Source organism: Kryptolebias marmoratus, linkage group LG22 (assembly GCF_001649575.2).
Source record: "Kryptolebias marmoratus isolate JLee-2015 linkage group LG22, ASM164957v2, whole genome shotgun sequence".
Taxonomy (NCBI): domain Eukaryota; kingdom Metazoa; phylum Chordata; class Actinopteri; order Cyprinodontiformes; family Rivulidae; genus Kryptolebias; species Kryptolebias marmoratus.
The window spans coordinates 28,451,569-28,465,263 of record NC_051451.1 but is presented as its reverse complement, the minus strand read 5'-3'; the positions used below and the strand labels follow the sequence as shown (position 1 = coordinate 28,465,263).

Below are 13,695 nucleotides of genomic sequence, written 5' to 3'. Positions count from 1 at the left end.
CCCGTCCCCCTGTCTCCACCCATCCCCACCTGTCTCCACCCGTCTCCAGCTGTCTCCACCCGTCTCCACCCGTCTCCCTGTCTCCACCCATCTCCACCCGTCCCCACCTGTCTCCAGCTGTCTCCACCTGTCTCCATCTGTCTCCACCTGTCTCCTCCCATCTCCACCTGTCCCCACCTGTTCCCACCTGTCTCCCCCTGTCTCCACCCGTCTCCCCCTGTTCCCACCTGTTCCCACCTGTCCCCACCCGTCTCCACCTGTCCCTCTGCCTCCCACCTTCCTTCCTGATGGCGTTGCAGTAGTTTCCCTCACCCCCGTCTCCCTTCAGCAGATCTCTCAGGACTTTGTGTCTTCAGTCCGACACTCGAATGCTGAGCAGAATTCCAAACATTCCTCTGACTTAAAAGAGGCAGCAGGCGTGCACCAGCGCCCTGCAAGATGACTCAACACTTCAGCCTGAACACCACACATACACCTGAGGGCCGGTGTGTGTGTGTGTGTGTGTGGTGTGTGTGGTGTGTGTGTGTGTGTGTATGTGTGTGGTCACTGAGCAGGACAGCTGACACCGGCCTCACATCCTGCTGACAACTGAACCCAAACATGGCTGCCATCTTTAAACAGCCACCCCGCAGACACCAACACTCCCACTTAACATTCAGGGGCTAACATAGGTTGAAGGAATGCATATCACCCGCCGCCTTTCACGTCAGAGTTTCACACTAAAATCATTTTATATTTGTAGCCTTTGAGTCAAATGTTAAAAATACCTTTCTGCCTAAACTCCTGTGAAGTGACGAGATCATGGATGATCTGTTAGCGCTCAGATGATGTGCGGTGAACGACTCTCAGCTACTACCACACCAAAATTTAGCTCAATATTTACAAAACTGACCGAGTTAGAGACATTTTTATGTGTGCTAAAGTCGAGTAGCTGTGGAAGCCATCTTGAATTGGACTGACTCCAAAATTTTATCAGTTGCAGACACACATCCAGTGATTATTTCCTGAAATCTTATTAAAATTCATGCAGTGGTTCATGAGATATTTTACTATCAGACAGAAATGCTACAGCTAGCTGCTGCTGTCTTTAGTTTTGGCTTTTTTTCTAACAAATATCCACAGAAATCCACACAAATAACAACCTAATGGGACATTGACAGAGATTAACTGCTTTTTAAATTCTGTTTCCATGAGCTGTGAAAATTAGGATACTGGAGCCATTTTAGGTTAGCTGTTTTGCTAGCTGTTAGCTTGTAAGTCCTGTCATTCAGAAAGCCACCTACAGCAGGTAAGATATTAATTGTTCACAACATTTCCACAGAGCCCCACTTCAACATGTGCCTTAAAAACATTCATGAAGTAAGAAACAATATCTACACCATATTTTCTCATATCGATGGGAACTTCCAGGCGTTTGTTCACCTACAGAAACAGCCGAAGTGCTTTGTTTACATTGAGTGCGTACCCTCATTTCAGAAGTGCATACCAGTATATCTGGAAAACTACCGGAGTAAACTCTTTCAAACCTTTCATTTCATTCTTTGCAAGGAGGAGCTTTAATGGGAGTTCTAACTTACAGGTTGGGTTCTTTAATTAGATGACATAAAGTCATGCAGATGCTGGATAAAAATAAATTAATTCTTAGCTCATAGTTTTAGTCAAGCTTCTGTTTTAATTCAGAAAATCTGAATCACTGATTCTTTTATGTGACAACATTAGACATCGAGAGGAATTGACTGTTTGTCTTTGCTGTTTGCCTTCAGCGCCCACGCTGCTCCTCTGACCTCTGACCTCTGACCTCTGACCTCGTGTCCCGGTGATAACTCGGGCTGTAACCCGGCAGGGAGGCCCTCTGCAGAGGAACCGAGTAATAAAGGCAAACTGACACAACCAATATCTCCTGAAAGGGCCGTTCAGAGAGGATCTGACTGAGAGAACGAGCACTTTGTTTTCCTGGGGAGGGAGTATCCTGCAGGCTCACTTTAGCTGTTTGTCAGGCAGCATAGCTAAACATAGAGCGCGCACGTGACCGGTCTCATGTTTGTCAACTCTGCAGTCGGACATGTCAGCGAGCAGAAGTAGGCTTTAAAAACAGGCTCTGTGGCTTGCTGGCAAAGGAAGCACATATGGCAGAAACACAGCCTTCAGATTTATCCAGAAAAACGGTTCTAACTGGAAGAACACTGAAACGCTGACTCAGCATTACTGGTTTTTATTCTACCATAGACTTTTTACAATCAAACTGCTGAAACACTCATGGATCAAAACTATTAACTTATTTAGAAGTTTTCAGTGAGCTCTTTGATCCTTTTAGCTTCTTTTAGCTTTAGCAGCTCAGGTTCAGCTTCTCCAGCAGGTTTCAGCTGTCAGATTGTATTTTAACAGAAAATGTAATCGGTTTAGTTAAACACCAGCTTTCTTGTTAACTTTAGCATTTTTATAAACGTGAGACTTCACAGAAGCAAACATGTTTTATTATCAGCTGACAATGTTTGAAGCTCCTAAAGACAGACTGTGTATTACCCCTATTAGACTGGTTTAGGCTCCGCCCACAGTCAAAACATGAAACCTATTGTATGGGTTGTTTTCAGTACATCCACAAACGCAGTAATTGTTAAAGAACACGTATGATCAATCTTCAGCCCGACATAAAAACAAATATGAGCAAAACTGTAGCGCCTTATAGCCAGGTGAGTTTACATTTCTTTAATAATTTGTATAAATTATGAAGCAAATGTTTTCCTACTTCCTGCAGCTTGCTCTATTTTAAGACTGAAAGTCAAATATTTTACCAGGTTATTCCTGAAAAAGAAGGATTTCCTGCTCAGTAGAATGAACTGGTTATCCTGAACTGGTTAGCATGAACTGGTTAGCATTAGCTGGTTAGCAGGAACTGGTTAACATGAACGGGTTATCCTGGTCTCGTCAGGCTGAATTTGGAAAGGAGCTCCCAAACATTTAAAGAGGTGTCAGAAAAATTCTTATTTGGGCAAAAATTTACTTTTCAACCATTTCCTGTTTACCTGATGGATAAAAATTCATTGTGTTTTAGCTTCTGTTCTGCTACTTTTAGCTAGCCTTTTGCTACTTTTAGCTTCTAACTAGCCTTTTGCTAATTTTAGCTTTAAGATAGGGTTCTGTGTCTTTGAGCTTTAGCAGCTCAGTTTCAGCTTCTTCGCAGGTTCAAACAGTGTTTCAGACCTTCACTCCCCGTACATTTCTCCCCATGTGGTTACCTGCAAACACAAACAGTGGCAGCAGCAGCTAGCTGTAGCTTGAACTGTACCTGATGGCTAGTCAGAGCGGAGCTGCTTCCACAGCAGAATTAGTCAAAAATGGTTATAACTTGGTTAGTTTTATAGATATAGATTTGACGCGGTGGTAGCTGAGAGTCATCCTTGAAGCGTTACATTTTGCAATAACTAATCTGCAGGTAGTGAATTAAATGGGAATAAAAGTATGATTTCCAAGCTGCAGATTGGTCCGGTTTGATTTGACAGATTTATGACTTTAAACCAAACAGATTGTATATTTTTATTCTGATAAACTCTGAGATAAATGTCATTTTTAACCAGCAGTTATCGGCGTTTAACCCACCTGTAAAGGCAGAATGTTGTTGCTGCTGTCGGACCGGAACACGCCGTCATCCATCCAGAGTTTGGGGGCCAGGGGACCCGCTCTGGGGAATTTGGGGGGTGCTATGACGTTGGTGGCGTAAGGCTTTTTCATCGGGGAGATGGGGTTTAGGGGTGACGGCATTCCGACCCCCACCCCAACCCCCACGGCCCGCCGCGGGTCCCTGCCAGCCTGCAGCCCGCTCCAGGGGCCAGACGCCGCGCTCCAGGCCGCGTTCTGGTGGTTATTCCAGGCCGAGGGGGAGGAGGAGGAGGAAGACGAAGAAGACCCCTTGCTGTTGTTCATGACGGTCTGATAAGCGTTCCTCTGAGGGAAGGGGCCCTGGCCGGGGCTGACGGGGGACCTCCTGGGGCCGATCTGAGGGGAGAAACTGCCCCCGAACACCGGGTTGACCTGATGGGGGAAGTTCTGGAAAAGCATGGTTCTGTTCACAGAAGACACTCCGGGGAAAAAACTCTCCTCCACCGTGTTTGTGGTCCCGGTGGACCAAGTGCTCCCGAAGGAGGAGGAGGGAGGGGAGGGGAACGGACCCCCGGTCTCCTGAGGCGGCTGCTGGTGGAAGCTCAGGCCGGGAAGGACCGGGGACTCCATGTGGACTCTGTCTGTGCTGCCGAGCCCTGAAGCCGCCTGGCTGCTCCCAGCGGACGGGCTCTCCGACTCGGACGAGGAGGGCTCAGACGACGGGGTCGGTGTGGAGGGAGAGGCGTCCGCCGGCCGTTGATGAGGCTGGGCTTTGTTTTTGTCCATCAGTAGATCATCCTGCATGGTTTGTTGAGCTGCAACGAGCAAACATCAGCAGATATTAGACTTACTGTCGTCACGGTGACAGTTAAAGGTCGGGGCGTCTGTTAGCAAAATATCTCATGAACCACTGGACAAATTTTAATGAAACTTCCAGTCAATAATAACTGGATGTACCTTAACAACTGACTAACGTTTGGAGCCAATTCAAGATGGCTGCCACAGCCAACTTACTTTAAAAACCACAACAATGGCTGTAATTCAGTGATTGTTGCAGATATTGAGCTATAATTTGGTGTGGTAGTAGCTGAGACTGAACCCCAACATCTACTCAGAGCACCAACTGATCGAGACGTCTTTACCTCAAACTATTTAGCATCAACTATAATTATCTGTTAGCAAAATATCTCAGGACCCACAGGACGGATTATCATGAAACCTTCAGAAATACTCGCCTGTGTGTGTACATGTACATCTAAGTACACAGAGGAGTACTATCTGACAAGGATATGATTTAAAGGAAGCGAACAGCTGCCAGCCGTCATTTAAAGATCAAATCTAGAAACAACAAACATAAAACAGACTTTCCCCTCAGGCTGCAGGTTCGAATCCAAACACGGAGCCTGGTTGGAAGAGCTTTAGCTTCTCCGGGTTTTTTCCGCCACGTCTCCTTCTACGCAGGAACTCCGGCGCCGCATGTGGAACTGCGTCTCTGGTTCTGCGCTTTTCTTCCCGAGAACCTCCCCTGGATCCTGGATCCGGTAAACACAGCTGTCCTTCAGCACGGTGGGGACACACCTGGACCTGGACACGGTCACAGGGTGTGCTTTTTCTGTTTTTAGTCACTTCAACTAAAGAAAATGCGCAGTTTGTCCGATTTCTGTTGTTTGGCTGCAGCTGGACCCGTGGAGCAGTTCCTGTTTTCAGACTTTTATCTTTACAGGAACACCATGAAGCTGCTTTATTTTACTCGATTTTAAGGACTAAACCTGAACCAAAAGAGCAAATCGAAATACAGGAACGAACAGAGCCGCACTGACACAGCTCGTTTCAAGCTTTATTTGGCTGAAAAGAACTATAAATACAAGCATCACTCAAAATAAAAACTCCATGTTCTCTTACAATACAACCTGAAAATGTAATATTTCACTTTTCATTTTAGAGACAACGCCTTGCAAAAGCCCAACAAACACAACCAGAAACAGAGAAGTTGTAACTTTCGGATCATTTTAGCGCAATGAGAGTGAGATGGGATTTAAAAGGTAATAACAATAAGATGGTTTTAAAGGTAAAGCCGACATGTAACACATAAACCTGGGTTTTCTCCTCCAAGGTCGGACAGCAGCTTGATCAGCGGACCTTCACCAAAACCTGAGCTCCTTCAGCTGCTCGTGACATCCGATCATCACGAACCCGTCCCCCCCTCTCCCCCTCATAATCCATATGTGTTCCTCCATAAATGACAGAACACACACACACACACACACACACACACACACACACACACACACACGCCTCCACCCGGAGCGGAGCTGCAGTTACCTTTCTCCTCCACCTCTGTCTGGCTCTGAATAAAGGGACCTTCTGTTCGCCTCCTCTGGTCCAGAAATGACAAACGAGCTGCGCCGAGGTGCTCAGCAGTTGCCTCAACAGCTGATTGACTGCGGCGCATGGAAGGGGCCGAAAAGGCTGCCGGGAGTTGTAGTTTTTTATAAAATGATGCAGCAGCTTGTAGGGTGAAAGCTTCAAAGCGGAACTAACTGAGTGAAGTCACAAGAAATAAGCCGTCAGAGTAGCAATAAAACTTCAGCTACTGACGGATGGCAGTTTTTAGCTCTATCCAACACAAAATCACATGATTTTAGCTGCAGGCTAAGACTTACTGTTTATAAATTGTTTATTTTAGACTAAAGGAGTGAAAACATTTTAGATTATATAGCTTTATACCCAAATTATAATATAATATAATATAATATAATATAATATAATATAATATAATATAATATAATATAATATAATATAATAGTAAGTTTAATACAGGAATCATAAAACTACATTTCCCAGTGTCACGTGACAAAATGCCCTTTGCGGGGTAGTCCTTGTTTTGATGACGTCAGCACGTAGAGACGGCCAGTAAATGGAGTCAAATGGTAAGGCGAAACGAGGCCATAGCAGGTTTAAAGTGTATTTTCTGTTCGAACAGTGAAACAGCCGCAGATAGATGTTTGTTTGAGAGCCATGACCGTCAGGGAGTAGTTTTATTTTCTTCTCCTGGCCCGTTTGCAGCCGACGCACCGTGGAGACACCGAGGCCTGCTACGTCTCTGCTCGGCTAACTGATGCTAACTACTTAGCAACTGGGTTGTTGCTTTTTTTACGTCAGCGTCAGCTGCAGCAGATTATCAGGATTGTTGTTTTTAATGTCTCACTTGTAGCGGCGTTAATTCTGCTCGCCAAGAAGACCCAGTTTCAGCTCATTTCTCTCCACAACCATGGCGGAGCAGAACGCGGTGGTCGCGCAGCAGAGTTTGGACAGGTGAGTTCAAGTTGGAGCTAACATGCTAACGCTAGCTACACAACAGCTGTGGTTCGGTGGTTCGGGTTGAAGCTTCTGTTGACATGAGGGGCGATGCTGTCACTTTGTACCGCTGTGGGACCTGGAGCACAGTCCTGTTGGACATTAAATTGATTATTAACAGCTGGATCACCTCTTTCACTGAGTTAATATGTAACATCAGAGGAAACTTCTTCCATAAACCACTGACTCCACAAGCAGTTCAAGTTTTAAGACAACTAACATGTCCTTTGTTGTCATTAAATACACTAAAACGTCCCTTTTCTGTCTTATAATTCTGTAACACCGTTTTTGCGGGCAAACCTATGATTTAATATATTCTAAAGTAACAAACAGGACTGAAGGAGAAGCAATAAAACAAATCTGTTTAACCTTTAGTTTAATAACAAATACTGTCAGTCTTACATATCAAACTGTTAAAGATAAAGGAGTGCTTATAAGTAGAATAACTGAGCGATAAATGTATCTGAGAGATTTGTTTTGTTCCTTCTCCACTTCGTACTTTTAGTCATTTTCTAATCAAACTTTAATGGGTACATAATGTTACTACAGATACAGATTTATTAAGATTGGGCCTGCCAGTTTGATATTAAAACATTTGTTTTAAGGTCAAATAATGTTTTTTTCATAAATATTAGGTAAATTAATTGAGTTACGCTGTAATGGGAACGGGACAGTCATCCAGGGAGGGGTCTGGAGCTGATTTTCAGAAATTAAATCCAGTTTTAAATGGATTAATTGCCTATTTTGTTATAATTCTTATAAAAAGTTAAAAGGAGAGGTTATGAATTGGTGGAAAACTTAACATTTGATGTTCCTGTTCTGTTATATCTGCTGACAGAATTAGTGATGTTTTTAGTTGTGGGTCAGAAGCTGAAATGTTTTGGGAACATTAATGAACATACAGGAACATAAAGTTATGTTTCTTTTTCTTAGTCTTGTTAACAGAAACTGAAAACCTGAGTTCCTTTTTGAAGTTTTTTCTGTGTTTTATATATTTATCTTTTAATTTAATATTCACTCAGTTTGTTATGATTTAAAAGAAGTTAATATATGGATTTATGGACCGGGTCACATTCAGTACATCCAGATTTAAATGCAGTGATGATAGTTCCCACACAAGCACTGTTAAAGTTTATATTTCTTATAAATTAAACAGCACATTTTTGTATTTTGGTTTTGTTTTCTGCATGAAATCCCTTCAGGAGTGGATCTGTCTGAATCTAGAGTCTAACCATCATGATGATTCTTTAACAGACTGGTAAAAAATAAAAAACATTATATTATCAGGTGATGCGTTCCATCAGCTCCTTCTGTTTTTGTTTTTAATATGGACTCTAGAGCTGAGTTACAGGAAGTTTATTTCTGAAGAGATGTGTGGTGTTGAGTTGTAGATGGTTATGGATCATAAAGACGTTCCACCGTTAACAGATTCATGTTTCAGACTGCAGCTCAAACTCATCGGAGCTTTGTGTCGGGTTTTGAACTGTGAGGCCGTTTTTTCAAGCAGAATGTGGGTTTAGTGAAATGTTCTTCATGACATCAGTGAACCTAACCGTGTTTGAGCTGAGAGGAGATCACGTCTCCTGGTTCTTATCTCTGACAAACAGAAGGTTCCACAGGTTCTTATCTGCCCAGAACACGACCCGGACCACACGTCTCAGTCCAGACTGTTTGAGCTCTTAAAATGTTTATTTTTTTAAAGCAGCTCTCCTAAGTTTAGTTTCTGCAGGTCTTGAGATGTGCTGGCTGTGTTCAGGCCTCATGAGGATCACATTTTAGCAGATTAACTATTTTTGAATCAGATTATTTGTATTTCTTTTTTTTAGCAGTCCCAAATTTAAGTTTATTACAAATAATTCACCTAACATTTATGAAAAATAAGTCATATGCTAAAAATCAACACAGAACCACAAAACTTTGAAGCTTATTTTTGTTTAATAAAGTCTGTAAACGAGTAGGATTGATAAAGTTTTCCTGAGATTAAAGTTAGTAGTTTTATTATTATTAGCTGTAGCTGTTAGCTCCTTTTTTATTAGACAGAAAGTAGTGATTGTTGTTAGAGAAACTGGCCGTTTTAAGCCTCTTAAGTTTAAATTAAATACAGTACAAAATGTGACTGGGATCATGGTAAAATATAAAGTAAAATATACGAAAGCATCGTTCCTCCTAACTAAAGATTCTGTTAGCATGACCAGATTTTAGCTCTGTGTCTGTAACATTCACTGAGTTTTGACTGCAAGCTGCAGATTTACATTTCAGTTTCAGTAGAATCCGTCCAGTGGTTCATGAGATATTTTGCTAACATGGCAGCTGATGAATGAAAACATGCTTGTCCAGGTGGGTAAAAGAAAAATGCTGTTTAAATTTATACTTGATATTTATGATAAATAGTTTTAAGAAATAACTTAAAAACGTTGAATTTCTGTAACACCTGTTGGGTCAGTGCTGCAGCTGCATGAAGCTTCATCCAGCTGTGCTCCTGTTTCTGTTTCAGGAGCTGCTGGGTTTGCTTCGCGACAGATGAGGACGATCGCACGGCGGAGTGGGTGCAGCCGTGTCGGTGCCGCGGCTCCACCAAGTGGGTCCACCAGGCCTGCCTGCAGCGCTGGGTGGACGAGAAGCAGCGCGGCAACAGCACGGCGCGAGTGGCCTGCCCGCAGTGCAACGCAGAGTACCTCATCGTGTTTCCCAAACTAGGTGGGTTCCTGAGGAGTCGGGGCGGAGATGAGGCAGACGTGTTGGCGCGGGCGGAGGCATCGGTGTGGGCGGTGGTTGTTGGACTGAAAGAGAAACGATGGAAAGATTTTTCTTCTTCTTCATGTTTCGTTATTCTTACAGCATTTCTTCCACACCTGCCTAAAACTTTTGCCCAGTGCTGTATGAAGTTTGTTATATTTCCTGGTCAGCTGAGGCGTCACACAGCTCTAATCGTGTTTTATTGATGATTACTAATTTTAGCTTTTAGCTACTGTTTGCTGGTGTTAGCTTTTAAAAAGCTCGGTCAGTATTTTAGCAGAAAAGGATCATTTTTTTGGTTCTAAGTGGTTCTAAGTGAGGAACCGGTCCTGAGGCAGAACTTGTCATCTGAGATCGGAGCTGGATGTCAGACCGGGGGGTCAAGGCCCAGCTGGTAAACAGGTTCAGGTGTATCCATAGCAACCAAGGCTGTGGTGAAGGTTGTAGATGTTTTCTTGTTCTCAGTGGATGTTTGTAGAGAGACTCTGTGACCTTCTCTGCCTTCTGGGAGGTTCTGTTAATGTTCCACCTTCTCTGATTGGAGCGTTAATGAGAACTGCTCTGATTGGCCGGAAGGTAAGATGATGTGCAGCGTTCCTGTGTTATAAAACTCTTGTGGTGGTTCAGTGAGTCCAAACCGGGTTTTTCTTGTTGCTAAGCAATGTGTTTGAGTATAAAACAGCTGAAGATGATTTAATAAATGTGTTATTTGTCATCAGTGTGTCTAACACGATCTGAATGAGCGTCTTTTTTACTGAGCAGAGTGAAAATGAGTTTTTTAAACTGACTGATTCAGTTTTTATCATCATCATCTGATGAACACAGGTTGATGTTTTTACCTTAAAGGTCTGAAAGGTGGAACGGTTCTGAGGGGTCAGAAATACAGACACGGTGTTGGGATGAACGTCTGAACGCTGACTCAGCAGTTTACTGTCTGGTTCTGTACAGACGCTCTCCTCCTGCAGACTTTCTGCTGTTTTAACCTCAAATATCTCATAAATCACAACCTTCAGCTTGACTGGGGATAAACCCCCTGTTTTCACAACCTGTGACCTTTGACCTCCGCTCTGTGTTCACACTGAGACATCATTTCTTACTGGACGTGTCAAAATCCTGACCTTAATGACGTGAAGCTTCACTGAAACACGCCTCAAAACCAGCTTCCATGTTGGACCGACACGTCAGAGGACCTAATTGGACTGAATCAGATTAATCAGATTTAATCAGATTTAATTAGATTTAATTAGACTTTAGTGAAACTGAAACAGTTTAATTTAGCTTCTTGAGAAAAGCTTCAGTGTGTTTAACTTGGAGCTTCTGCTGATGGATTTAAGGACTGTTTCTGACCGTTTGACTTCAGAGCTCCGTCCTCCAGTCCACACCCTGTCCCCGTCCCCCTCCCCCTGTCCACACCCCGTCCCTGCAGCTGGGTATTAACAGCTCGTGGATGAGTCTGCCTTCCTGTAAATGCTGCCTGATTTCCCTGGAGTCTGTTGAGAACATTTCTGATGTTCTGGACTTCATGGTTCTGAGGGCAGGTTTGGACTTCAGATAAACCCGTGTGTTCTGGTTCAGAGTCGGCCTAGTTCTGTTTAAGCTCAGCAGAACCTACCAGTGGAACCGCCCCCCCCTGTCGACCTGCATTACTGATTACTGTTGTTTTTCCTTCATGAATCAACGTCGGCTTCCTGGTTTTGTTTTAATTCACTTAAATCCATCTGGAGCCAAACGAGGAAGTTCTGACCCGTCATCCCTGGATCGGACTGAAACCGCTGCCGTGTGTTCAGTTTGGGACTCACTTTAACGTTCGGCTCCATCAGGTCCGGTGGTTTATGTTCTGGACCTGGCAGACCGGCTCATCTCGAAGGCCGGCCCCTTCGCTGCGGCGGGGATCATGGTGGGCTCCATCTACTGGACCGCCGTCACCTACGGAGCCGTCACCGTGATGCAGGTACGACGCCATGTTGGGCTTTCACGTCAGGTGTGATGATTTGTTCTTCTGTGTCGTTTTATTTGTAAATAAAAGCCCATCAGTCTGAGGTTTTTCAATAATTCCAGGTGGTGGGTCATAAGGAGGGGCTGGACGTGATGGAGCGGGCCGACCCGCTGTTCCTGCTCATCGGGCTGCCCACCATCCCCGTCATGCTGATCCTGGGGAAGATGATCCGCTGGGAGGACTACGTGCTGCGCCTGTGGAGGAAGTACTCCAACAAGCTGCAGATCCTCAACAGCATCTTCCCAGGTTTCCCTTCACACCCAGCAGCTGATCAGTCAGGCTCCCAGCTGCTGACCTCTGACCTCTGACCCTCTGACCGCAGGGATCGGCTGCCCAGTTCCTCGGATCCCCGCGGAGGCCAGCCCCCTGGCCGACCACGTGTCGGCGACACGGATTCTGTGCGGCGCTCTGGTGTTTCCCACCATCGCCACTATCGTGGGGAAGCTGATGTTCAGCAGCGTGAACTCCAACCTGCAGAGGACCATCCTGGTGGGTCCGAACAAAGGTCCTGTTTAACGACACAAACGTTCCCGTCGGGTTCTGGTTTCCTGTTTGTAGCTGAACAGGAAGCTGCTCGGCTCGCCGTGTTTAGGACCGTCGGTGTAAAATTAAAGATTTCCTTAAGCCGTGGGGGGGCGGGGGGAGCTTTGATGAGCTAAACCCATCTTTAGCTCGTCTTTTATTCCTTTTTTCTCTTCCTGCAGGGAGGCATCGCCTTTGTGGCGATCAAAGGAGCGTTTAAGGTTTACTTCAAACAGCAGCAGTACCTGAGGCAGGCCCACCGCAAGATCCTCAACTTCCCTGAGCCGGAGGAGGCCTGAGGGGGGGGGGGCACGGCCACCAACTGCTGTTACTGTATCGCCCGCTCCTCATCACAAGTCGCCTCTGCCTGCAGAGACTCACCGCGCCCACCCCCACCCCTCACTACATCCAGTCCCTCTGAAACTCGTGACATTTCCGGGCGGCGCTGGATACTTCCTGGAGCATGCTGGCAGTTCGACACACGTCTGTTCCCCAGAAGCTGCGCTGCGTGGCTCCAATCCTCTAAATATTAATTAACTCGTTGTATTTTAAATAAAAGACACGGGCATGTGTAATCTAAGAGTTTTATAAATGAAATCATGATTGTTTTATGTTCCGCCCACATTAGTTCAGTGTGAATGTATTCCTGAGAAAACAATAAAAGCTGAGAAACTAAGACGGACTCAGAACGGGAGTTAAAGACAAACTGATCCGACGGATTCTGCAGGAAACCCGGTGGATAGAAACAAATGGACTTGTTGGAGCGGCTGATTGTTTCAGACGGACTTGAACAGAAAGAACCCGAGTTTCTGCAAACAAACAGGAAGGATGATGGTTGATGATCTGATTTCAGCTGAAGGATGAAAAAACTAAAATTAAAAGGACATTTTGAAGTGAGTTCTGTGGAAACATGAACAGTTAATATCTTACCTGTTGTGGAGAAGCTCTTTGAGCTCCAGTTTGTCTGACGTCTCTCAGACTAGCAGCTTCAGGAAACCTTCGATGATCCACTTCGGTCCTGGTTGTGTTCGGAGGAGCTGAACGGCGTCGACGAGGGAGTCTCCAAAACGTTCCTGGAGGTTTTTAACTTCCTCCTGGGTCTGCAGCAGTCCTGAACCTGTACTCAGGTTTGAATCACAGCACAACAGGAAGTCAGGAGTCGCTCCACGCTGCCTCTGATTGGGTCAGATTTAGGGGATTGGTGATGAATGACCAGTGATTGGTTAAAAGTTGAGCACAAGGAGCCAATCAGAGGCACAGCTGTGTGTGTGCCATGAGAAGGAGCAGGAAACTTGGTGACTCAAGATGGCGGCTGGTTGAAGTCAGGGTGGAGAAACCCTCTAAGCTCCACCCCCTCACTCTGAACTCCTGTTTGATCAGAAAACTGATGGATGAACCTCCAGAGTCTCGATTTAACTGAAATATTAAAAAGTTCATAATTTACACAGAACAACACCTCCAAAGAATCCTTTTAGCGTGACGTAAAA

General features: G+C 44.8%; 2 protein-coding genes across 4 annotated transcripts in view; one reads left to right on the top strand and one right to left on the bottom strand.

The window, feature by feature from the left end:
- Window positions 1-6,050, bottom strand: part of cpeb3 (cytoplasmic polyadenylation element binding protein 3) — a 22,557-nt gene extending 16,507 nt beyond the window's left edge. For 2 of the 3 annotated variants that reach the window (XM_017435105.3, XM_037973602.1), the window contains exons 1-2: window positions 5,920-6,050; window positions 3,598-4,412 (exon numbers count right to left, since the gene is read on the bottom strand). In XM_017435105.3, coding sequence (XP_017290594.2) covers window positions 3,598-4,412; window positions 5,920-6,049 — 945 coding nt within the window. In that variant the 5' untranslated portion in view covers window position 6,050. Of the gene's footprint in view, window positions 1-3,597; window positions 4,413-5,691; window positions 5,801-5,919 lie in introns of those variants that run through there. The other variant, XM_037973603.1, reaches the window with a different exon arrangement.
- Window positions 6,051-6,452: 402 nt separating this feature from the next.
- march5 (membrane-associated ring finger (C3HC4) 5) lies at window positions 6,453-13,105 on the top strand. The gene is made up of 7 exons (XM_025010307.1): window positions 6,453-6,527; window positions 6,812-6,912; window positions 9,449-9,651; window positions 11,511-11,641; window positions 11,749-11,932; window positions 12,009-12,175; window positions 12,391-13,105. Exons 2-7 carry the CDS (start codon window positions 6,869-6,871, stop codon window positions 12,505-12,507), a joined length of 846 nt encoding a protein of 281 aa, XP_024866075.1. The 5' UTR covers window positions 6,453-6,527; window positions 6,812-6,868; the 3' UTR covers window positions 12,508-13,105.
- Window positions 13,106-13,695: the final 590 nt, after the last annotated feature.